This window comes from Podarcis gaigeae, assembly GCF_964106915.1.
Source record: "Podarcis gaigeae genome assembly, chromosome: 11".
NCBI lineage: Eukaryota > Metazoa > Chordata > Lepidosauria > Squamata > Lacertidae > Podarcis > Podarcis gaigeae.
In genome coordinates this window covers 3224662-3251719 of record NC_139687.1, presented here as the reverse complement: position 1 = coordinate 3251719, position 27058 = coordinate 3224662, and the positions used below count along the sequence as shown (strand labels likewise).

Below are 27058 nucleotides of genomic sequence, written 5' to 3'. Positions count from 1 at the left end.
TGATGGCTGGGGAGGGGGGGGAAGGGAAGAACTGCTACCTGGCACTTCTTGTTCCTGTCTCTTCTGTGTACAATAGCTAAAATGACACTCATGCAGTTGAAAATACTTGAATGTTTGCAAAAGGTATAGTAACTGAGGTGGGTGGGAGGGAGGTAACTGGTTCTTTTTTCTAGTTTCAAAAGACTTTTGAGTTCTGGGGAAATGACTCCCTGCAAACAGGAATTTTTGAGCGAAGATACTATGATTCCCTGCAACAACTGAGTAGCCATTGTGCATTTATCATGCAAAAGGTAACAAAAAAAGTTGTGAGATGATGATAAATATGCCTTTGCCCATTATAGCATATGCTATCTGAAAACATTAAAATACCGTATTTTCCCCTCTATAACACGCAGATTTTTTCTCCTAAAAAGTAAGGGGAAGTGTCTGTGCGTGTTATAGAGCGAATGTGTGCTCCCTGGAGCCGTTTGTCCCAAGTGCATGGCAAAAATCAGGCAAAAAACATATTGTGCCGTCAAGGAGGAGAGAAGGCTGCTGCTTTCCTGCATTTTGCCTCAGGGTCTTACTGCCCACCCTGTTCTGTTTCAGTTGCTGTTTGCTCAGACGGAACAAAGAGTAGTGAAATCCCCTCCCCTCCAGGCAACCCCTCCCCTCCAGGCAAGTAGAGAGGAAAGCAGAGCGTCCGCTCCGGTGCTGCTGCTGCTGCTGCGTCTGGAGACTCGGCAGACAGCGGAAAACATGCAGATGAGAGAGAGGGGGGGGGGCTGGCTTGAGTGGGTGGGTGGACTTTGGCCTTCCTTCCCCCCCCCTTTAAACCCCTCTCCTGCATTCTTAGCCAGCTGCTTCTCCGCACACCCCTCTCGTGCTCCTTGTCCCTTCTATATTTTTCCTTCCCTCCCCACTTAAAACGTGGTTACAAAGCACGGATCCACATGGATCCTCAGGATCTTTGCATTGGGTCATCCCAAATTCACCATCAGATCACATAGCAATGATCTGATGCAAAAACAGGGCTGCAATGGTGCAAAAACGTGGTTACAAAGCATGGATCCACATGGATCCTCAGGATCTTTGCATTGGGTCACCTCAAATTCACCATCAGATCACATAGCATGTCCATGGCTACAGCCTGCCCCCTCCCAAAATCACGTACCTACTGTTGCCTGGGGCTGCAATGGTGCAAAAACGTGGTTACAAAGCATGGATCCACATGGATCCTCAGGATCTTTGCATTGGGTCAGCCCAAATTCACCATCAGAGCACATAGCATATCCATGGCTACAGTCTGCCCCCCAAAAATTACGCACCCACTGTTGCCTGGGGCTGCAATGGTGCAAAAATGTGGTTACAAAGCATGGATCTACATGGATCCTCAGGATCTTTGCATTGGGTCACCCCAAATTCACCATCAGATCACGTAGCATGTCCATGGCTACAGCCTGCCCCCCCAAAATCACGCACCCACTGTTGCCTGGGGCTGCAATGGTGCAAAAACGTGGTTACAAAGCATGGATCCACAGGGATTCTCAGGATTTTTGCATTGGGTCACCCCAAATTCACCATCAGATCACATGTCTGTGGCCACAGCATGAAGCACAAAAATGATACATCCACTGTTTCATTCAGAATGTTTTTTCCCTTGTTTTCCTCCTCTAAAAACGATGTGCGTGTTATGGTCAGGTGCGTGTTATAGAGCGAAAAATACGGTAACTAGGTAAATGCATTTGCCAAGTTACAATGTAGATACTATAGTAAACAAATCTATGTGTATTGGACTATCAAAATGATGTGATTATGTACTGTATAGTTTGCTACTTTGTAATCTGCTATAGTTTTGCCATTCTTTTCTTCCAATCTCCAATTCAGTATAACAAATGGAGGGAAAACAACTCTGGCAAAAAGGCTTAAGCAACAGCTTCCAAACTGTACTATACTCTCTCAAGATGACTATTTTAAGGTAAACAATTAAAGGGTCTTTATGAGTTAAAGTAGAACATCTCCAGGTTAGAAGCACACATACAGTGTGCTTCCAAATGTTCAAGTAAAAGAATGTTATGGGATGAGCTATGGGATGATTCTTGTGTATTCTGAACAGCTTCCTGTATTTTCAACTTGCCATCTTGTATTTGTATTTTGATCACTTCAGTTTTGATCTATATCATCCTGGTCCATGCTGATTTTAGATGGATTTAAATAATACTCTACTTTTTAATAACGGGAATGTGCATACATGCACATTTTCAAAACTTACAGGATTTCGAGTTACAGTGGTACCTCAGGTTAAGTACTTAATTCGTTCCAGAGGCCCTTACTTAACCTGAAACTGTTCTTAACCCGAAGCACCACTTTAGCTAATGGGGCCTCCTGCTGCTGCCGCGCCGCTGGAGCACGATTTCTGTTCTCATCCTGAAGCAAAGTTCTTAACCTGAAGCACTATTTCTGGGTTAACGGAGTCTGTAACCTGAAGCATATATAACCTGAAGCATATGTAACCTGAGGTACCACTGTACTTAGTATAGTATTATCAGGAAGCTTACTGTTTGTTCTGGCTTGAAATGTCCTGCTGTGTTCATTTAAAATTCTGAACAGTTCTGGGTGCTGCTGCCTCTCACATTATTTGCCTTCCTATGCAGTGGCCCAATTTCAATAGTGTTGTTGCCATCTACCTCTAAAATTGCTGACTCCAGTACAGCTATGTATGATAGGAAGTCTAAATTTCCTTTCCCCCTTCAAGTTGCCTCAACAATGGTAACGATATTGTTGTTGGTTTTTCTAGCCAGAATCTGAAGTGGCTGTAGATGACCGTGGATTTTTGCAGTATGATGGTTAGTAGACTCAATACTTTTTTCAAGTCTGAGTTTTAAAAGCATCAAAGTAAGCAAAATTGTAATAAGCGAAGAACCACTCCATTTCCAGCAAACATTTGTCTCTACAAATATTTTTGTTTTTTTATTTTTGACTAGATATTTCTTCTTAAAATAGCAAAAGTGGTATGCTTGATGCCTTCAACCCCCCATCCCCCCCCCCAGAAATGGGAACTGTATAAGCAGGAAAGAGTTCCAGTGGTTGAACAACTATGCAGCGGAGTGTTAAATCAAGAAATTCTAAAAATGGATTTGTGATCCCCCAACTATATATGAAGCAAGCTGCTATGCAGAAGCCAAAAATACCATTTATCCAGCCCAAATGTTGATTCCAACATCTTTTTTTTTAAGCTTGTAGTATGTCAATAAATGGACAGCAGCAAGGAGTCGTTGCTGACAGTAATAGATGGAAGGTTTTAAGTTTGTGAATTCTAATAACTAGGAAGTGCTTCGCAGCATCTTGGCAAAATCCTGGGATTCTGCAGGAGTGTGACATCTGAATGAAAGGGCTTTCATTTTCAAAATCAAGCAATTTGGTACTAGCAGGAAAATTATACTTAACAAGAGACAGTAAGAGGGGATAGGCAGAATAGATGCATAAGGTATCTTTTTGATGTATCAGTTTTGGGTGAAAATATGTTGTTGCCATCTCTCAGTGCCTCCTAATTCAACTGCAAAGGCTTGATTGCCTAACTGGATTCTCAGCTCCATTTGAAGTTTAAAAAATATTAAGTTTGGGGATTTCTTCAAGTAGCAGTTTTGCGGAACTAGTCATAAATACATGCAAAGCATCTCCACAAATCAGTAATAGTGAACTCAGCTAAAACCGAGCAGGCATCTGGCTCAGTAACAGTTTAAACTGCACAACTATTTCCATATGATCAGTGCTATCTAGGCAAGATAATAAGTGAACTTTGGAGTTCAGTCAGATGTAATAATATAATGCATTTTCTTGTTCGGGCATTGCAGGAAACTTTCCCCCTTTGTATTTCAAGTTTAAACCAAACAGTGACATCTAGTGCATAAAAAAGTTCAAACTGAAGCTTGTTGGCTAACTTCCTCCATCCAGCTATTGCAGAATTAATTGTAACCGGACATCCTGTGTGTTTGTGTGTGGACCATGTTCCTAGCAGCTAATCTTTCTTGCTGAAAAGAGGCGCTGATATTCCACTCCAAATCTATAATTCATTATACAAATTCTTACAAGTACAGTCCACCTATACCAAACCAAAAACATTGTGTTCTCTTGGTATTGAATGGAAGCTATTTATCTGCCCTCTTTCCCTCCTCTGTTCTTTGTTCAATCACTTCATTTCCTACTCTTTGAATCTTCCTTTCAAAACAACCATGCCTGTTTTGAGAAAACTTCACAGATTTAGGAACTGGAGCACAATCATTTGATCTCTTTGCTGTTCCTCTATACTCCAAGCATTTCTCATTGGCACAGCTCTGGTTTCTCTCTCCAACTATTACCATTCTTGATTAACAACCATAAAATGCTCAAATTTTAGTTTATGCGACCACTGCCAAAACTGACTCCCAATGATAATGAAAACAGCTACATTGTAATGGAATGTTTTTCCATTCTTTTCATTATATACCTCTAGCATTTTATTTTGCAGACTGTAATTGTTGCCTTTAATTTTAAGATAACATTGTCTCTTCTAGTACTTGATGCCCTGCATATGGAAAAAATGGTGGCAGACATACGCTCTTGGATGACAAACCTGCAAGACTCTGCATTGACAAGGCCACTGCATGATAATCAAAAGGGCGTAAAAGACACTCATGTCTTGATTGTTGAGGGCTTCCTTCTGTACAACTACAAGTAAGCAAGCTTAGCATGTTAAAGTAAAAATAATGCATACTGAATAAGCACATCTTACTTGCTTCTTTATTATTGCAGGCCTCTCAGTGATATATGGAATAAAAAGTATTTCATAACAATTCCTTATGAAGAATGCAAGAAGAGAAGAAGGTACTGTGTTCTGAAAATCCTTGCCCAATATTATACTGTACTCTTTGTTCATAGCTGCATGTTCCCACACCTACATACTGCAATCGTAATAAGGGAATTGCAAAGCAGATAACCAGCTAAATTCCCAGTTTGTTTTTTTAAAATAAACTTTTTCAGTTTTAGAATTACACAATTTGGAACAATGCATTGTAATTTTGAACACTAAAAAATAATGATGATGATGCCTTGCAAAATTCTGGAACTGTATTATATCTCCAGGGAAATCACAGGTTCCAACACCACAAGTTCCTGTAAATCAGAGCCTCAAAATCTGGCAAAGAGACAAGTAAAGGCAGATTCTCTCTCTGTGCTTTCATGCCACTAGCAAAGTCATTTGGAAACAAGCATGGAGTCAGTGCAACAAACTTGGCAACTTAAATGCTTTTAACTTTGTACTGACTCGTGGTCTAAGAGAATGCTATGGTTTTTTTTTTAAAAAATTACATTTATATCCCCTTTTTTCCAAGGAGTGCAACATGGTGTATACACTTCTCCCCCTATGAGATATGCATTCAGGTGTTTAAAGCCCTCTAATTGTTACCTATATCATTTGAACAATTTTGATCTCTGTGTATTTTTAGCTATAAGGAAACCATTAGTGCTGCTGTGCTAGCAAGTGGTGCCTTACTAGACACCAGAGGCCTTCGTTTCAAGCAGGCAAACTTTCTGTTTCTATATATTAAGATTTGTATAGGTTGTTACAAATAAAGCTAACATTGTTGCAGTACACAAACAGAAGAAAGAGCATGCTGCTCTTCTACCCTGTATTGTACTAGGCACTGCAATAAGCGAGTTTTGTTTTGCTTTGTAATGATTAGGTCTTTTCTCCAGGTTATAAATGTATGCCTTAATAATATAGACTTTGGGTTTTCATTGAAAGAGCCCAACACAGTATGCTTATTCCAGCAAGCCTTCTTTGAATTCAGTGGGGCTTAGCCCAAAGTAGATCTATACAGAACTGTAGTCTTGCGTTTCAATTTTTAAAACCATAGGTACATTGAGTCATAAGTCATAAAAGAAAGCAGTAGCGCTCATTTAAAATAATCATTTTCTAGATTAGGCTGTAAGCCCAATTTAATAGCACATTCCACCTCACAATGTACAACAGCGTTTCTAAAAAATCAACTTGCAATTAAAGCTTATGGAGGATGCTTCGTGTCCCTGAATACATTAGGAAAATAGGAATCTGCCTTATACTGACTGAGTCAGACCATTGGTCTAGCTAGCTGACTGACAGCCGCTCTCCTGGGTTTCAGGTGGGGGAAATTCTCAGCTCTACTTGGGATTAAACCCAAGAACTTTTACATATGCTACACCACTGCGATACATCAGGACATGTATTAGTCTACCAGGACACAGGCTTGCTAAGGCTTTACTAAGGGTCTGAGGTCCTGTCCAGTACACCTGAGGAGGAGGCGGCTGTCACAAAATCAAAATCTGTGTTAGTAAAGTGGGTTAGAGGAATTTGCACCAAGTCTTTGGTATTGGACACTTTGAGATTAAGTGTCTTCCTGAGTTTGAAGAAACTACTGAAGAAACATATTACTAAGAAGTTACCATGTTAACTGAAGATATAAATATTCTGTCAGCCGTAGATCAGTCCACTAGAGGCTTTTGATATTTTTGGATATAAATTCTTGTTAAGCAAGATGTTTGAGTAAAGCTTCTGTTCTTATATAGCACACGAATTTATAACCCACCAGACCCACCTGGATACTTCGATGGACATGTATGGCCAATGTATCTGAAACATAAGAGAGAAATGGAAGAAAATGAAACTGGCATCGGTATGGCAAACACATTTATATATAATATATACAGTGGTAGCTCTGGATGTGAATGGGATCCGTTCCGGAGCCCCGTTCGCATCCTGAGCAGAATGCAACCCCACATCTGCGCGGGTCACTATTCGCCGCTTCTGCGCATGCTGTCATTTTGAGCATCTGCGCATGCGGTGAAACCCGAAAGTAATGTTTCTCGTTACTTCCGGGTCGCTGCGAAGCACAACCCAAAAACGCTCAACCTGAAGCAACTTCAACCTGAGGTATGACTGTACAGGTAGCTCATTCAAGTAGAGAATGCTTGCAAAAGTAGTGGTATTTCCTAGTTCAGGTTCAAAGGACTGGCTTTGTTGGTAGGGGTGGATTTTGAACTTTCAAATTTCAGCAGTGCCCTGTGCAAGGCCAAAATGTGGTGCCTCCCCACCTCATGCGTTCTGTTTTGCTCAATTCACAACAGCCTCCCCTACCCCTTACTCATGATCAACGTGTGTGACTATGTATAAGCATGACACCGGGAAATAAAAAAATAAATAGATGCAAACCAGGAGACCCTCCCCAGAGCCCGAAGAGGACTTCAGTGAGGGCGGAGGAAGCCCCAAAGAGACTGGAGGTGCAGTGGGACTTTGTTTAGGCTGCTCAGCCTCCCCACCTAGACATTTACACGTGTAGTAGCTGCATTTCTGCACAGCCTCCAGGCAGCCCCAGAGCTTCTAGTTGAAGAGAGTTGTGTGGAGAACATGAGAGTTGGAAAGCAGGAAAAAAACAGGTCTTTTTTGACAGTGCTCCCTACTTACAGAATACATGAGTGGGGGCTTAGAACGTAACCCCTGCTTAAGGGGGGGTATCTGTCATAGTTATGATGCCCTGTAGCACCCCCTAGGCTCAGCGCCCAATGAGGCAAAACTGGTTGCACTGCCCTAAATCCACCTCTTTTGTCAGAACACTTCAGCATCTGTCTCGTGGTAAATGTGGATGGGAAAGTGTGGGTATCTGAAGATGGATATATAAAAAACAAAATAAAATTCTCTGTTAAGCATGTGTACTCAGAGGTAAGTTCAGTTGAGTTCACTGGTAATTACTCCCTGGTAATGCATAAGATAGGAACTTTAGGCACCCTTTGCACTGTTAGTGTGTACGTTTGTCTGCAGCTTTTTAAAAATCCACCTTAAAAAAGTCAGTACATAAAGCTTATGTGAGTTGTGAATGTAATGTGGGTTGCACTGGAAGGTAACCTATTGAAAATTTCTGGCTGTACTGAAGATGTTTTGACTACTTCACTGCTCCTCTTGCAGTTTATCTGGATGGAACTCAATCACAAGAAGACCTTTATTCAAGGCTATACAATGATATAGCACAAGAACTGGAAAAGTCAAGTAAGTAGCTAGTGGAAAGTTGGTCTAAGAGTAGTAGACTATGTACCTGCTCCTTCAGAGGGAGTACAACTCCCATCTAGGGCAGGTTGCCTGCCTAATTCGCAGAAATAGGAACCTCTAAGCCAGGAGGGATTCAATCTAACTTAATTTGATGATATAACCTTTTTGTGATTCTGTCCAACTTGACATGTAAAAAAACTATAAAAACTAAAGAGTTATTATAAAGAAGCTATAGCCCAGAGTTTGTGAATGTGTGTGTTTTTTCTCTTCCAACCTTTCAGATGATCATGGTGCTATTTTGCATGTATAAAGCCTTGGCCTCGATGAGAGCAATAACAAACCTCATACATGAATATTTTAATACGTTGTGGCTAAAACAATGTTTTAAGAAGCTAATTGAAGCCTTTCCAAAGCAGCACTGAATCGAGAGCGTATGTGACATTCTCATGGATCTGCTTTCCAGCTAGTTTATTTGGAGTTACTGTTCTCTTGCAATGGTGCCATCCATTTGGAATCAAAACCCTAAAACTTTCAGAGTGTACTAAGAATGTTTGGACAGAAGAGAAATTACGTATCGTCTCATAGATGCTTTCTTCCAGGTGCTCAACAGTCTCTCCTCCTTGCTTAATGCAACAGTGAACCTAGACACATCCACTGTCCTTTTCCTCCAACAAACAAAGAGGGGCAAACTTTCTATTACCCTACCTGCACCTCAAGTGTTTTCCACTCTACTCTCCTGAATGCATCCTTTGTGATACATCTGTTCCTCCAATGTGAATGGCATTGCAAGCAAGGTACCCTTCAATGGAGCATCAGGATACTTTTGTAAGGCTTGGTAACTTAAATATATTTTAGATATCTAAAATCTGCTTGCAGGAAGCTGATTTTTTTATTACAAAACAATCTTGTTTAATAAAAAATTAATCAATTCTGAATTACAGGCAAGTTGTCATGATACGTAACCTTATTGATTTTATTAAAAGAACCTTATTGATTTGATTAAAAGGGGGAAACAATTACAGTAGAATGTAGTAAACTCTTTTTTAGCACTGTCAGATACTCTGCAACCTAACAGACCATCGATAAGGGGTAAGAGAAATGACAATTATCTTCTCCGTAAGGCTGCCTAAAATCATACATAGTTTGTAACTATGGGAGTCTATGAAAGAGACCAAGTCAAGTACATTACAAAAAAATCAAGAGAAACAAGCGTTGGTCTTCATATACTTGTTTCTTAAATTGGTAGTGGCTAAAATATGCTCTGATGTAAATACAGTAGGGCTGATCATTTAATGATTGATTCCCCATCCCCTTGAATTCTGAATAGAGCCCAATAGGTACCGTATGTACCAATAGGTTTCACAAGGTTCAGCCCCAAGTGGCTTTTGGCCACAGAGAAAACGCTGGGCCGAGGCTTCAGCCTGAGCGGCGGGGCTCTGACGAGGAGGCCCCGGGGCAAGTGCAGAGACCTTGGCGTTCCGCAGGGTGGGGTTTCAGGGTCGGAACCCCTACGGCCGCGTCCCCCCGGGGCCTCTCCCTCGCCCGGTCCCCGTGCCGCCAGATGGTGGGCCCGCCAGGGAGGGAGCCGGGCGAGCCTGGTTCGCGGCGCCCGCTTCGCCTCAGCATCGCTCCCCGCGGAACTCGGCGCCCTGAGGGAGCCGCACGACGCCGGCCGCTCAACTCCCCGGCGCGTCGCAGGCGGCCCGTATCTTCCCGCGAGAATTCGTTGGTGCGAAGGGAGGGAGCCTGGCGGCGCCACGCGCCTGCGCAGTCTCGCTTTCTTTCTTTCTTTTTTTTTGGCGGAGATCTTTCTGCGCGTGCGCGCGCGGCCTGAGGCGGGAGGAGGAGCGGGCGCCGCCGTGCGGGCGAGAGGCGGGCGCTCCCCTATGAAGCAGGAAGCTCGCGCCAGGAGCGTCAGCCGTTGGGCGTCGGGAGGAAGAGGGATGTCCGCCGCCGCCGCGTGCGCTCTGTCCCGGAAAAGGCAGCTGCCGCCGGCGGGGAAGGCGATGCGCAGGGGGAGCCGGCGGAGCGGGCCCGGCGGAGAGGCCGAGGAGGAGGCGGAAAGGGACGGGGAAGCGGCGCTCGGCGGCGAGGGGCAGCAGGCGCCGCCGCAGACACAGCCGGCGGCCGAGGGCGGAAAAGAGGAGGAGGAGGAGGAGTTGGAGAGGGAGCACTTCCGCAGAATCATCAACGCCTTCCGTTACTACGGGTAACCGGCCCCCCCCCCCCCGGCCGGGCCTCTGGCTCTCGAGTAGCCCCCCCCCCCCCGGATCCACTGGCTGCCCAATAAGCGCGCCAGAGGGCGGCGGCGCCGCCATCCCATAGTACCGGGGGGGGGGATTGCTCCTCCCCAGGAACCCCGAGAGCTACTTCAGGATGGAGGAGCAGCAGAGAACTTGCAGCAGCTTCTCCAAACTAAAGTTGCCAGGAGCGTTTGAGGGGAAGTCATGATGCTTAACCTGGGATAAAGTGGGAACAGGGTAAATAAAGCAGTTAGTTCTGGATATTATAGAGGCAAATTGGCAAGCACCCTTGAAAGATAATAGGAATGTAATTCAGCACAGCTAATTAACAATAGGATCAAAATATCTTCAATATAGGCACTTGCCATTTGACTTGTGCACCAAAAAGCTTGAACCCTTGAATTAAAGTACCTGCCTTATTGTTTGTGCGATGCTAACAGTAAATACTTGGGTGGGACTGCTTGCTTGCATCCACACGTTTCAACTTCAGACATCAGACTGGGAGGATGCATCCAGACAAAAATAAGTGTCTTTTCCAAAGCTTACTACATAAACACCTAATAGAATTCTAATGAATACAAATATGTTTCTTTATCTTACATATTAAATAGTGCTTTTGGTTTTGTGCGGTCTCTCAGTATTCAGTACCTTGGTAGTTCCTGTCATTCATTGGGTGGTGCTGGGCAACTCCTATTTGATATCTTGGCCTTGGCAATTGGTGTCTCTCAAGCATATGAAACAAAAAAAGTTAAACCAACAGTACGTGGCAACCCATAACAATTCCATAATAATTATTGGGAGAGCACCAAAGTCAGTTTTCCATGGCTAGGGTAAAGAGGTGCATCTTCAGCAACTGATGGAAGCTTTAAAGAGATGATGCTGTGTGTGCCACATTTTTTTTGGGGGGGGGGGTAGAAAGCTGTCACAAGCTGCAACTCCTGTGAACTTATGAGAGTAGTGGAATATATTTTTTTATAGTATTTTATTAGTTTCCACAAAAAACAAAAATAAAATCATTACATTAAAACCCACCATAAAATAAAACATTTATAACAACTATATACTCAATCAATATTAAATCCACTTTGTCGAATTACTTGAATCCTCCAACTTCCCTCTATCCTTCCCTTGGTTCCTTTGTATTATCTTTATTCATGCATGTCTATAAAATCTTCATCTCTTAGTTACCTCCAAATTTAAACATTGTCTATCACATTACAAGTGGCTTTTTTTAAAAAATCCTGCTAATATATTAACTTGCATACATTGCTTATGCAATAAACATTTCCCATTCTTTTTATATTTGTTGTCATCTTGATTTCTAAGTTTCCCAGTTAATTTCATCATTTCCACGTACTCCTTTAACTTAGTTGGCCAATCTTCCTTGGTAAGGACTTCTTCCTTCCCGTGTTAAGCTAGCAATATCCGAGCTGCCATTGTCGCATACATGAACAAATGATTGTATTCTTTAGGTAGATCCATTACTGTAATACCTAATAAGAAAGCTTCTGGACACACAGACACAGACACACACACACACACTGTACTAGGGCTAGCACCTGTCTGCAGTCAAAGCTTTTTATAGCTGTATTTATTGTATTGTATTGTATTATGTTATGTATTATATTATATTATATTATAGTGTGTATTTGTATGATAGTGATCAGTGCACTTAACTAATACTCAACATATTTCACTCCCAACATTCAAAGGAATAAGGAATATAGTTAAATCATCCACTTAAATCCATAGGACCTTAACAGGGCAGTGCTTTATTGGGAGAATCTGAGGTGTAGAAAAAGCCAGAGTCCTGCTGCCTCACACTGCCCAATGCACAAGGGCAAATCACGGGAACAGGGGGGCTTTGGAGCCAGTTACCCTAATATGACCCCAGGACACTCCCTCCCATTACACAAGATGTTTCAGTGCCTGCAATAGAGAAATTTGGAGGGTGGACCTCTGAAGCTCCACTCTGTTCTGCCTCCTGGGATGCCCTTCCAAGCACAGGACTACATTCTGAATTGGATAGTTTTGATTTAATTGTTGCTGCATATGTTTGCTTTGGTTGCATGGTGGGATGTACAGAACTCATGTATTTCTTATACAAGTAACCATATAAATGTAGAATTAAAAATGGTCCCAAAGTAGGAATCCTCAGTGGGTTTACAATACTGATATAGAACTTCAGTTTAATTTTGTTTATATTTGTTTCTGATGTTCATTTTGTTTTGTTTTTAAATTCTAGAATTAATATGCATGAAAGAGTCAATCGTGCAGAAAGACAGTTCAGATCCCTTCCAGCCATTCAACAGAAATTGCTTCCTCAATTCCTTCCTCATCTTGACAAGATTCGGAAATGTATTGACCATAATCAAGGAATCTTGCAGACAGTTGTGAATGACTGCACACACATGTTTGAAAATAAGGAATATGGTGATGATGTATGTATAAATTGTACTTCAATACCAACTATTTGCTGCTTCCTCTCTTTTATCAGTTGTATTTATTATCACATCATAAATGTGTGTTTTCTTTTCTACAGTTAATGTATGTTTTATAGAGGGATGGGGAACCTGTAGCCTTCCTTATCTTGTTGGACTCTTAACTTCTGTCATTCTCAGCTAGCGTGTTCAATGGCAAGAAATAACGTTAGAAACTCAGATGTACAATCAAATCGCCAAATGGCACCTCAAACCTAGATTATGGTTGCCGCAATGGAATGTCTAGGTGCCTTTTTTTTTAACAATGAAGTTGATGTTGTTGCTAATGTCATTTCTGTACCGCTTTAGATTTTAAATAAATCTCAAAGCAGTTGACAACACATTAAATGAAACCAGAATAAAACAAATTCAAGCTTCAAGTAAAATATCTCATATCATTCTCTAAGAGACATTTTGCTTTCCCCAGTTGCCAACCTGGCATCCAGAGATCTCCATGAGGTTGCAATTGGACTTCCGCCAGTCCAATTGCATAACACACCTGGCTAGTTTCTAACACTGGTAAGAAATTATGTGAATTGGAGTCCAACAAAATCAGGAGGGCCACAGGTCCTCTTTCCCTATTATGCAGGGTTAATCAGTTATGAATATTATTCTTGTTCCTTGATACATATTAAATCATTTGATTAGGCCACTTGATGGTTGTGTCCAGTGTTAGTAACTATATTTTTACAGTTGAATAAGCATAAAATTTCAATCTTTGTAAGTTAACTATTATTGCACATTTATTCTATCATTTGGGCTGTATCACTTACCTCATAATTAATTTTAAACGCTTCTTTTCCTTGCAGAGCTTTTCTTTGATTTCACAGACTACATATAACTTAATGGCTCAAGTTCAAACTTCTCAGTGAAGTCTCGCAGTGTGTGGAAGAAGCCCTCACTCAGATAAAATATGCAGTTTCCATGCTAGCTTAGCCTTCCACAAGTATTACTAGTCCATATATAGTTTCTACAGGCCAATTTGCCCATACTTCTCTGTTCTCAACCAATTTAGAAAGGCCTCTGCTTGTTTGCCTAGAACAGATTCTTACTTGCTGTATGTAGTGAAGCAATGTCTATGTTTACCCCCACATCTTTCCTATTTTACTTAATAAATGTCCTGCTTTCTATAAAGAAGTATATTCAGAGAATGGTATGCTAAGGGTAGATGTGATGTTTTCATGCTTGCTTCATTTATGATTCAGTTATGCATATAGATGAGTCTCAGCCTGGAGGGGAGAAGGAAAAGGCGTATCGACTAACTGCCCAACAGTGTAGCATTGTGAATAACAATTATTGATTTTCTGGTTTTACACTTTTCTCAGGAAAATGGAAAAATTACACCAGCTTCAACTTTTGATATGGATAAATTAAAGTCCACCTTGAAGCAATTTGTAAGAGACTGGAGTGAAACTGGGAAACCGGAGAGAGATTCCTGCTATCAGCCAATCATTAATGAAATTGTAAAGAACTTTCCAAAAGACAGATGGTAAATCATTTTTTAAAGATGTATTTGAAAGGAAGGTATGCACAAGAATGCATTTGTTGCCAGTGATCTTTAAAACTATAAAATGCTATTAGAATTGATCTTTGAAAATGTCCATGTTAGCTGCACAAGGAGAAGTTATAATAAACTTTGGCACACCTTACTAATATGATTTTGCTCAAAATGTTAAGGTTCAGCAGTTCAAAATTATGGCTGCACAGACAACACTCCAATTAGGTTGGATTAGCACCAAGAAAACATAATGGATACTATTTATATTTTATCATGTGGAAGAACATGTTAGATATAAAAGTCTGATTTGGCTAATATTTTGATGTAGGGTTCTACAATCAGAAGGACTTAATGGCTATCTAATCTAGTCCTCTTTTCTAAAATAGAATAAGTACAGTGTACCACAAGTGGAGAACAGATACACTATTAGAAGATATTTATATCATCAGTATCTAAATAAATATTGCAGGAGATGAAGCTACACATTGGAGGAGAAGCTGAAAGCTATCCTTAAAGCAAAATAGGAGAATAATTAAAGAAACACTATAATTCACATAATAATTTTTATTTTTTGCTCTTTATTTCCATAAATGTGAGGTCTGATTACGCTGGTTATAAATAGCTAGCAATATTATAGCATTGGTTTCCTTACAGAATCAAAATGGCATTTCACTCATGATTCAGAGTGCCTCTTCTAAGTTGTCACTTGGCTCTCTTGACAGAATTCCAATTACAACAATGGTGGGCTAGTCCAAAATAACCAGCCATCTCCAATCTCACTTTTAACTTAGCTTGCAGTCAGTGTCGCTGCATTACCTAACAAACAAGAGTTTTAAAGAAGATAAACGCTCAAAAGCTCATTCAAAATATAACATGAATACCCTTCCCTTGTTAGATTCAAGGCATTCAAGAATGTCTTCAATTGTAGAAAAATATACGGTAAGTTTTTATACATCTAAATAAAAAGGTGTTTTGCTTTGTTCTAAATAATCGCATTCTCCCCCAGCTTAGTTGAAAATGGAATGTTTCCAAATATTTGGTAATTTAAATTGTGTAGAAATGCTTATAGATGAAGATCAGCATTGTACATTTTCTGTCTTCCTACAATGTACTCTTTTTGTTGTTGTTGTTGTTCTATTTTATAAATTTACTGAAATTTGACCTTTGTGGCCTACACTAATGTTCTGTTAAAACTGTTTGTAGACAGTTAATAGTAAATCTATAGCAAATAGTTTTACAAATAATGTAATTTATTTATATTATACTGGCAAATAAGCTGGATTGAAAGTGGAAATAAGTTTAAGGCTTGAATTACAAGCTGAAATTAGAAAAGTTGATGTAGATGTTTTATACAAAACAGTCCTGTGCATGTTTGCCTAAGTAAGACGCATAGTCTTCAGTTGGACTTATTATCTAGTATGTGTTTTTAGGATAGAATCCTTAAAACATCCTTTGATCTGCACTTACAAGTAAAATTGTAGATAATTAAATACTGTAATTTTTTAATGCATAGAATATGAGCTGCTCACAAACCCTTTTCTTTCTACTTCCAATGGAAAGTATTTTTTTATTTTCTAAAAGAAAACAAATCGTGCACAACAAACTTCATAATTAACTTCTGGACATTTTCAGTTGCTTTCAGTAAACTGAAAGTTAACATGTAAATAGAAGTTTGTTAGGATCTAGACTGTTGTGGCTATTAAATTACCTACAACTCCTACTTCATTGTAGCTTCAAAAGTTACCTACCTTTATGGAATGTCTTGTAGAGGAGGGCAGATATGTAGTGATCTTTCTTAAGTATTTTTAGAATCCTTGTTTTAACTGAGTTAAACTTGCTGCTCCGTTTTATTTCTCAGTTATAAAATTGTGTATCTTTCTGCTTCTTAGATTTGTTTTTGCACCCTTGTGAATTTACCAGCACACTTAATTACTTTAGTAGGTACTGTGTAGAACTTCTAGTCAGAAAATTTATATTGTATTTGATAGAATGAATTATGATTGGAATTATGATTATATTAGAAACAATTTTAAATGGCAAATAATTGAATTACACATTATATATTGAAAAGTCGTATTTTTTCCCTTTTAGCTTGGGGTGTATCCAATTTTTTGATTTTTTGCTAATGGAAAGCACTTCCACTTGTTCAAGGCAAGGGCAACTTTTTCTGATCACCCCATTCACTACTGTTCAGTGACACCCCCCCCACACACAAAACAGGTCCTGATGGTTGGGGGAATCCTTGAAAACAGTATGGGATATGGTGCAGGGTACTGCAGTCAGTACAGAAGGTTTGAGAAAATGAGGTGTCCTGACTTGCACAAGTGGAGGCGCTTTCTGCTACTGCAAAGCTATAACTGGACATAATCTGTTGGGCACAGTTACATATCATAGGAAGTTACAGTTATACTGTACCATGAAAGGACAGATTGTTCCTTCTTTGCTCCTCCTTGCTAATAATAAGCTGGAGCAGCAAACCACAGCACATGACTTAGTGTTATGTCTGAACAAGGAACCATGGTAATTTTGCTCTAGACAAACCATATTCTTTGTTCTTGGCTTCCTGGCATAACACTAAGTCAAGGATTGTGGTTTGTTGCTCCCACTGACTAGTGAGAAAGGTGCAAAGGGGAGACAATCTGCCTTTCAACATTAAGCACTGCTTATTCTATGATGCATGAATGCAGCCACTGTATTTTAGCATTCTAAAGCAGGTGCATATGCATCTTAAAGTCTTTGGCTAGCATAAGCAAGTGTTAAAAGAAAAAAGATTACAGGACTGTTGAACAGTATTCTGATTAAACAAGTAATTTTTCGTAACTAGAGTGGAATTAAACGTTCCATCACCGCAAGAATTTCTCCTTATGTAACAGAACAGTCTCCCCTTTTCTCTCCTTTTGTGCCTCCTAAGTCTGTTCTAGGATTTCTCTCAATCCTCTGGAGCAGATTTAGAGATGGTGTGGGTTGTGGGGAGTCCTGTTACACAAGTGGAAGTTATTTAGTTGAATACGTGTTAGAAACTGAGATATGAAAGCTAGGAGCTAAATGGCACCTAGCTTATGGGCGCCACATCAGAATGTCTAAGCACACTTTTTTAATAACAAAAATAAATACAAAGCTGAAAATGAATTAACAGCAGCTAAAATCTTATGTTTGTTTTTCACATGGTCTAGTCCTCATCTGACGACTGCAGATGTCCCCTGCCCATCCCCCTAATATTCTTAAGAGGGTTTCTTCTCCAGTCTTCAGAGAGTGGCTGGAAGTGGGGAGGCAGAAAAAGGTCCTCATTTCCTTCCACTCTGCAGACAAGCTCTGGATTCTCCCTACACCCCCTTTCCTTCATATAAATATATATTTTGGTACAACAATTAACACATATTACAGGCCTATACAACTGATGGCAGAGACACCCACCTTGAGTGTCCAGTTCACAAATATAAGACTTCAGTGTCTTTCAATAATCCCAGTCCAAAATTTGTTTCGATTTTATTCATCCCTGAGAGAGTCTGAGGTAGATCACACTTTAGCATGCACTACTTAAACCAAACCTATTTGAGCCAATCTGAGGCCACAGAGTGCAAAGCACTGCCTTTCTGTAAGGGCAGCTGAGAGGTGGAATCTATCAACTTGCCTGACGCTGCAGCAATCTCTAGGAAGTCCAGTGGGGAGGAATTTCTCCTCCTGTGCCCTCAGCGTCAGCAGTGGCAGTTTTAATCTGATATCTTAGGCACAGAACTGCAACCAGAGCTCAGAAACTACTTGCTCTAATGAAATTCCCTGTCGCAAAATGTGCCTAGAACAATGGGAGTTTCAAACGCTGAATACATCCCACAATTTTGAAATACCAATGTGACAAAAGCAAATTTGTTGAGCTATTTCTTGGCAGAATGTTTTCCTTCAACCATTCTTTTTCCAAATCATAACATTCTCTGAACAACCCAAAATATATTACCAAATCCAAATTCTTAGGTTTCAGGCAGTATTTGTAGTCTGAAATAAGTAGCTTATCTGTTTCTTCCTTTATTGGGTGGTGCTGTTGAATTAATTGTTGTGACTTCTACTACGTTTTGATTTGTCCGTAATTTTCAGGAAATTGAAAATAATAGATTGGAGCTATATAAGTTTATTATTCAACTAAGATAAATCTTAAAGTCACACATTGACTTTGAGTGTAAAGAGTTCTGTACACCAGTTGGCTTCCTTTCACTGAATTAAATGAGCCAGTTGTTCAAGATTGGAGAGCCCCCTGTGTGGTGAAGCTGGAAACAGCTGCACCTGATTCAGATTGCTTTACATAATGCTGAAGAGGAGTTAATAATTATAAGTTCTTCTTGTGTTCTGAAAATCAGTCATGCAACTGATGGGTCCATAGCTAATTTCAATATTAACATTTTCACACACCATTGCCAGTGTTCTGTTCTGTTCTAATTTTCCCCACATGTTAAACATAATTAGTAGCATCTGCATTTGGGCATTATGGGGCTGTTTTATGATGTAAAATACAATAACTGTCTCAGATTTATTTCACTGTTAGATGTTGCAGTCACCCCCACCCCCCGTACAATGAAGAAAGAGAGTTGCATTACAAGGAGGAACTTGGTTGACTTCTTAAATCTGAAATATAGTTTGGAATAGTTCAACAAAGAAAATATGCTGGAAGCCTATGTTTGCCTTAGGACAGGGAAAGCTGACATGGTACTCCCTAGATGTTCCTGAACTCCAGTCACTATCAGCACCAGCCAGGGTGGCCAGTGGTTAGGAATGATAGAGATGCAGTCCTGCAACATTTTGGGGACACCAGGTTGGCTGCATGTAACTTAGAACATGCCTCCAAAGACAATAATCAAATGTTTAAACTACTTTCAGGACTTTGGGATACAGGTAAAGTATTTGTGTTCGCAACAGATGAGCAAATTTGTATTGTTAAGACTCGCAACTGAATAAGATTTGTCTTGGTGGTTTATAGAATGAGAATGATTATTTGAGAAGTCACCCATCAGAGCTAATTTTGTAGGTAAAATCCAAACAGCAGCAGTAAAAATACATTTACTGTAATCGGCTGAAAGTCATAATGTAGTGACAAAGGTCCCACTACACTTTAGTATAGCCTTACTGAACCTGGTACTCTGTAGATGTTTTGGACTACAATTCCCATCACTCCAGCCAGCACAGCCCTATAATGCTGGGGCTGATGAGAGTTTATAGTTGTAGTCCAAAACCTCTGGAGGGCAAGAAATTGCTGAAGGCTGCTTTACTACTGTCTGTGATCAAAGAAACAATGGCTTCTCCCCCTTTTGAAAATGAAGCCAGTAGTCAAAACATTCAGGTCCTTTGTGGGACAGAGAACAGAAAGAAAGAAAGAAAGCATTGAAATTCACATAGGAGGAGATCTGGAGATACTAGGTAAATATAAACCAAATTTAATATTATTTATCTGCTAAATAATGTGCTAATTTGGGAAATAGCACAAATTATCCATGTAAATGTAATCAAACACCTGCAATATGTAAAAACCCTTGATAGGGCTATTCATTCTATCAAATATATTTATTAAAGGATTAACCATTATTTTTGTTGTGTTACAGGGATCTCTCCAAAGTTAATATCCTGGTACCTGGTGCTGGGCTAGGTAGATTGGCCTGGGAAATAGCTATGCTTGGTTATACTTGCCAAGGAAATGAATGGAGCCTCTTTATGCTCTTTTCTTCTAATTTTGTACTCAACAGGTACTTAAACTTGTTTTCAGTTGTTGGTTGCTTCTTTATACATGTAGTTCTGTATTTATATCTCTGCTTTGGCCAATGTCAGACTTCTTTAAACCACAATTTCTCATTATTTTTGAATTGGGAAACTGTTGATCAATCCATGCTTATTAACTACGAAATGATAATGGTTTCCTATCCAGGTTAATAAGCAGAGGTTAAACTACAGTTCTCCAGAGCTTGGAAAAAGAATTGGAAACTCTGTAATGTGTAAGCAACCCACCATATCAGCGTGAAAACAGAGAGCGCAAGGAGAGGAGGATATGGGCATGTAGTTCATTCTAGGGTCCATCCATTTATCAGCCAAAATTCATTATGTCTGGATCAAGCTCCTGTGTGTACATGTTTATAAATCAGTAGACGGAACTGCTAAAAACATGACATTGAAAAACATTTGATACTTTATTCATTTATGTACATAATTTATACCGTGACTTAAAAAAAATACTAAGTTGGTCCCTGGCCTCAGGCTCACAGTCTAAAAAGACATGACACACAAGGAAAAAGCAATAGGAGGGAGGAGGGGAAAATAAAGTTAAATCTTGGGGAGGGCATATAACTTCAGGTATGAATCTGTACACACATAGTTAATAATAATTTGAATAATTTGAAGATAGGTTCATGAGGAGGAAGCATGCTGGAGAACTGCATTATCTGCAAACTATCAAAACCTTAATTAAAAAAAAATGTTAATAGGATTAACAACTAACAAAAATTAAAGCTAACCTCAATCTATTGCTTTAAGAATCTTAGAATTTACTACATTTTGAGAAGTAGAACCAGACTTTTAAATGGTGAATGGTTTCTCTGATTGCTTCTTTTGTAACTCTTTATAATATATTGTTAATGAATAATGGACCTTCAGGATGATGTTAAATTAACTACCTCTAAAATGCAGATTGACACTCCCTATCAACTTGTGTTACTGAAAGTCAAACTAAAAATTTTAATCTTTGCAATGTTTACAAGATTCCTTTCTGAGTGGCAAGGTGAAATTGTTGTTTTGATAATCATATGTTACAGATGCTCTGAAACTAATTCATACAAACTATATCCCTGGATACATCAGTTTAGCAATAACAAGAGATCTGCTGATCAGATACAGCCAGTTTATTTCCCTGATGTTGATCCTCACAGTCTTCCTCCTGATGCAAACTTTTCTATGACAGCGGGAGATTTTCAAGAAATCTACTCCGAGTGTAGTAAGTAAGAAAAAAACCCTAATATTCAGACGATAACATTTATGCCGTTTGCCTGTCCTTAAGAGACAGATACTACTGTGTTTTATTAAGTATTTTAATGCAAAGAAAAAACAGTCCTTATGTTGTAAAATAATTTTCTACTTCTTAATTTTTTTTTTAAAAAAAACTTTAATATGCCTTCCCCTGTAAGTTTATCTTCTTTAAATGTTTGTTTCCCTTCATTCAAAAGTTAAGAAGGTGAAATTGTTTACTAGAAGTTACTAGAAACATGCACAGATTGTTGTTTTTAGTTAACTGACTTGCTACAGAGGTTGTAATTGAAGATTGGGTGCGACCTATTCCTCACTAAGAGTAAGCAGGGCATATTCAGTAAGCAGTGAACACTGTGTCAGTCTCGATGAGAGGCTGCAGCTAGAATCACCGCTGATGATCTTAGAAAATTTGGGCTGCCCTTGCTGTGCATTTTCATGTCCTAGGCTAGCTCTCTTGTCTGAATACAAAGTCCATCTAATACCAAGGTCTAGAAGTCAAATTAATATTTTGTAAAAGGGACTTTGCTTCAAGATTACTTCTATATGATTTACTTCTGTATCATTGGCAGTATTAGCATATCATTTGAAACCATAGTTTAGTGTAGAGGTTACCAATCCTTTTGGCTCATTGAACTTAAGAATGTAAGAGGAGCCTTCTGGATCAGGCGAGTGGCCAGTCTAGTCCAACGCCCTATTCTCACAGTGGCCAACCAGATGCCTGTGGGAAACCTGAAAGCTGGACATAGAAACAACAGCATTCTGCCCACCTGCAGTTCCCAGCAGCGATAGCCTTTCTGATAGCCTTTCTCTCCATGAATTTGATGTGCAAATGTGGTAGTTTTGTACAACTAGAGGGAGTTTTTTGGCCAGGGCCAGCCAACATGCCTTCCCCCCAAGATTTGAACTACTATTCCCATCAGTTTAATGGGCCATTGGTCAGGGATGATGAGAGTTAATGCTGAAAATACCTGGAAGACAACCATGTTGGCTATCTCTGTCTTAGGCCCAATGGAACAAAAAGCAATAAAAAGTGAGTAATAATGTGAGATCGCCTCAATTTCTTTTGGAGGCATGACTATATGGTTCAGTTATGTGTGACTCCCCTACTCCCTGCAAAAAAGCTGCTCCTCTGGAACACTGATGCACTGCAAAGGGTTGCAGCTGGGGAAGGAAGATGGAGATGGAGGAACCTCCACTAAGCAAGAGGAAGTGCTTTTCTGAAAGTATCTCTCAGTTCCAAAAATGCAGGTAACAGTGTGCAATAAAATATTTAAAGCTAGATTACTTTGTCTTTATACAGATATATGGGACTGCATAGCAACCTGCTTCTTCATAGACACGGCACATAATGTCATAGACTACATTGACACAATATGGAAAATACTCAAACCAGGAGGAATATGGATCAATTTAGGTAACTTGCTATTTTGTTGAGTAATTGTAGCAGAAAAAACTAATGTTAGAACTAGAGTTTGTACAATTAAGGAGAAAAACTCAGCTTGATCTGTACTTCTTGAACTAAGTGGATTTTAAATATTAGACTTGTTCTCTTTTAATGCCAATCCATTTCGTCAAAATTTTCTCTAAAATTGGACCTACACAGATTCAACAAAAAGGATGCTAATGAGCATATGAGGTTTGGACTTGTTTGTTCCATTCCGCAGGTTGGGGACCCATTCAGATAGTCTGCTCCTGGAAACTAATGGAATCCAATGGATTTCTTGATTGCTCTGTGGGATTCTTTTGGTGGATAGAGTGGGCCAAGCTTAAAGGTTCTGCTGTTACTATATGAAGCCCTAAGCAATTTGGAATCAGCCTACTTGAGAGACTTTCTTCTCTGTTATCGACCTGCGTGATCACGGAGATCATCTGAAGATTTCTTCCACCATCCAGGTGTTCTTATATGCTCCTGGGGTCTTTTTGGTGGTTATTCAGAGCAGGGCCTTTAGTAAGGTAGCACCCTCTGTGGGAAACATTCCTCCTGCATTTTAGACATTCACTGATGATTTTCAGGTTTTTTTTAATAAACCTCTTCGTTTATGCAAGTCTTCCAGAGGAGTGACAGCAGCCACATTTTTTATTTTGACCATGGTGGATTCCACTAGCTTTTCATAGTCTGTGTTTCTTTAAAAAATTATACCCTGCTTTGGAAATTTTTAAAATGTTAAGTGGTTTATAGGGAACCAAGAGATAAAAGGAACAACTGGCAAGTTTGGCCTTGGAGAGCAAAATGAAGCAGGGCAAAGGCTAATAGAGTTCTGTCAAGAGAACAAGCTGGTCATCACAAACACACTTTTCCAACAACACAAGAGACGACTCTACACGTGGACATCACCAGATGGGCAGCATCGAAATCAGATTGATTATATTCTCTGCAGCCAAAGATGGAGAAGCTCGATACAGTCAGCAAAAACAAGACCTGGAGCTGACTGTGGCTCAGATCATCAGCTTCTTATAGCAAAATTCAAGCTTAAACTGAAGAAAGTAGGAAAAACCACTGGGCCGGTAAGATACAATCTGAATCAAATCCCTTATGAATACACAGTGGAAGTGAGGAACAGGTTTAAGGATTTAGATTTGCTGGACAGAGTGCCTGAAGAACTATGGATGGAGGCTCGCAACATTATACAGGAGGCAGCAACGAAAACCATCCCAATGAAAAGGAAATGCAAGAAAGCAAAGTGGCTGTCCAACGAGGCCTTACAAATAGCGGGGGAGAGAAGGCAAGCAAAATGCGAGGGAGATGGAGAAAGATACAGGAAATTGAATGCAGATTTCCAAAAAATAGCAAGGAGAGATAAGAGGGCCTTCTTAAATGAGCAATGCAAAGAAATAGAGGAAAACAACAGAATGGGAAGAACCAGAGATCTGTTCAAGAAAATTGGAGATATGAAAGGAACATTTCGTTCAAAGATTACCATAATAAAGGACAAAAGTGGTAAGGACCTAACAGAAGCAGAAGACATCAAGAAGAGGTGGCAAGAATACACAGAGGAATTATACCAGAAAGATATGGATGTCTCGTACACCCCAGGTAGTGTGGTTGCTGACCTTGAGCCAGACATCCTGGAGAGTGAAGTCAATTGGGCCTTAGAAAGCACTGCAAATAACAAGGCCAGTGGAAGTGATGGTATTCCAGCTGAACTATTTAAAATTTTAAAAGATGATGCTGTTAAGGTGCTACACTCAATATGCCAGCAAGTTTGGAAAACTCAGCAGTGGCCAGAGGATTGGAGAAGATCAGTCTACATCCCAATCCCAAAGAAGGGCAGTGCCAAACTACCGCACAATTTCACTCATTTCACACGCTAGCAAGGTTATGCTTAAAATTCTACAAGGAAGGCTCAAGCAGTATGTGGACCGAGAACTCCCAGAAGTGCAAGCTGGATTTAGAAGAGGCAGAGGAACTAGAGACCAAATTGCAAACATGCGCTGGATTATGGAGAAAGCTAGAGAGTTCCAGAAAGACATCTACTTCTGCTTCATTGACTATGCAAAAGCCTTTGACTGTGTCGACCACAGCAAACTATGGCAAGCTCTTAAAGAAATGGGAGTGCCTGATCACCTCATCTGTCTCCTGAGAAATCTCTATGTGGGACAAGAAGCTACAGTTAGAACTGGATATGGAACAACGGATTGGTTCAAAATTGGGAAAGGAGTACGACAAGGCTGTATATTGTCTCCCTGCTTATTTAACTTATATGCAGAATTCATCATGCGAAAGGCTGGGCTGGATGAATCCCTAGCCGGAATTAAGATTGCCGGAAGAAATATCAACAACCTCAGATATGCAGATGACACAACCTTGATGGCAGAAAGTGAGGAGGAATTAAAGAACCTTTTATTGAGGGTGAAAGAGGAGAGCACAAAATATGGTCTGAAGCTCAACATCAAAAAAACGAAGATCATGGCCACTGGTCCCATCACCTCCTGGCAAATAGAAGGAGAAGAAATGGAGGCAGTGAGAGATTTTACTTTCTTGGGCTCCATGATTACTGCAGATGGTGACAGCAGCCACGAAATTAAGAGACGCCTGCTTCTTGGGAGGAAAGCAATGACAAACCTAGACAGCATCTTAAAAAGTAGAGACATCACCTTGCCAACAAAGGTCCGTATAGTAAAAGCTATGGTTTTCCCAGTAGTGATGTATGGAAGTGAGAGCTGGACCATAAAGAAGGCTGATCGCCGAAGAATTGATGCTTTTGAATTCTGGTGCTGGAGGAGACTCTTGAGAGTCCATGGACTGCAAGAAGATCAAACCGATCCATTCTGAAGGAAATCAGCCCTGAGTGCTCACTGGAAGGACAGATCGTGAAGCTGAGGCTCCAATACTTTGGCCACCTCATGAGAAGAGAAGACTCCCTGGAAAAGACCCTGATGTTGGGAAAGATGGAGGGCACAAGGAGAAGGGGGCGACAGAGGATGAGATGGTTGGATAGTGTCTTCGAAGCTACAAACATGAGTCTGAGCAAACTGCGGGAGGCAGTGGAAGACAGAAGTGCCTGGCGTGCTCTGGTCCATGGGGTCACGAAGAGTCGGACACGACTAAACGACTAAACAACAACAACAACAACAAGTGGTTTATAAGTATAAATAAAACAATTAAAAACAAAATCTAGATTTATAATGTAGTATTAAGATGCAGGTGACGCTGTGGGTAAAAGCTGTGGGATGCGGGTGGCGCTGTGGGTAAAAGCCTCAGCGCCTAGGGCTTGCCGATCGAAAGGTCGGCGGTTCGAATCCCCGCGGCGGGGTGCGCTCCCGTTGCTCGGTCCCAGCGCCTGCCAACCTAGCAGTTCGAAAGCACCCCCGGGTGCAAGTAGATAAATAGGGACCGCTTACTAGCGGGAAGGTAAACGGCGTTTCCGTGTGCAGCTCTGGCTCGCCAGAGCAGCGATGTCACGCTGGCCACGTGACCCGGAAGTGTCTCCGGACAGCGCTGGCCCCTGGCCTCTTAAGTGAGATGGGCGCACAACCCCAGAGTCTGTCAAGACTGGCCCGTACGGGCAGGGGTACCTTTACCTTTACCTTTACCTATTAAGATGCATTCAGTTCTGTCCTTGATCTACAGTAGTTGTTTTAGGGTTGGTAGAATTTATGAATGAGTATCAGATACATTTGACAAGTTAATTTTACTGACCTTTTCATTGTATCATAGGTCCTCTTCTATACCATTTTGAAAATTTAGCAAATGAATTATCTATTGAGTTAAGCTATGAAGATATAAAAAGTGTTATATTGCAATATGGATTCCATATAGAGGTAAGTATTTTTCTGTTATATTAGCACACTAAGAATAATCTAAAACATTGGCTATTAGATTTCAGATAGTGCCCCACCAAAATTTGTCTTCCGTCAGCCCTGTGTCATTAAGATGCGCTTTCAGTCATCACAAATACTAATACTGATATTGGATGTTCAAGTGCCTATCAGTTTGGCCACAAAACACCGCAGCCCAAAATAAGGTAGTGCTTTCTGCAAAATGGGTGCAGCTGCTTTATCCATATTATGCTGGTGTTGAAATATCTGGGTTGGCTGCCTGTTAGCTACCAAGCCAAGTTCCGGGTTTTGTTGTAGAAATTTAAAGTCCTAAAAAAACTTGGGACCAGGATTTTTTAATGTTCCCGTATCTTTTTTATCCTTATTATTGCCCTGCTATTTGTTGTTTTAAAACAATAAAACAATTTGGCTTTTGGTGTATTGCTGCCTTTTAATCTTTGGGTTAGATCCAAATTTAGTCACACATAGGATGGACCCACTGAAACAAATAGGACTTAAAATTATAATTACTAACTTAAATCCTGTT

General features: G+C 40.3%; 1 protein-coding gene and 1 long non-coding RNA gene across 2 annotated transcripts in view; one reads left to right on the top strand and one right to left on the bottom strand.

Moving 5' to 3' along the window:
• CARNMT1 (carnosine N-methyltransferase 1) overlaps nt 1-27058 on the top strand; it is a 32664-nt gene that overhangs the window by 3641 nt on the left and 1965 nt on the right. Inside the window, 12 exon segments of the mRNA XM_083702165.1 lie at nt 1867-1957; nt 2777-2825; nt 4533-4692; nt 4771-4842; nt 6562-6704; nt 12459-12489; nt 12491-12719; nt 14084-14247; nt 19842-19982; nt 21042-21220; nt 22553-22666; nt 26411-26514. Of these exon segments, the coding sequence (XP_083558291.1) occupies nt 1867-1957; nt 2777-2825; nt 4533-4692; nt 4771-4842; nt 6562-6704; nt 12459-12489; nt 12491-12719; nt 14084-14247; nt 19842-19982; nt 21042-21220; nt 22553-22666; nt 26411-26514 (1477 nt within the window).
• Nucleotides 15555-19835, bottom strand: LOC310826868. Its single transcript, XR_014556047.1, has 2 exons — nt 17242-19835; nt 15555-17145 (listed from the first exon to the last, which is right to left on the bottom strand). It is a non-coding gene; the product is annotated as an uncharacterized lncRNA (long non-coding RNA).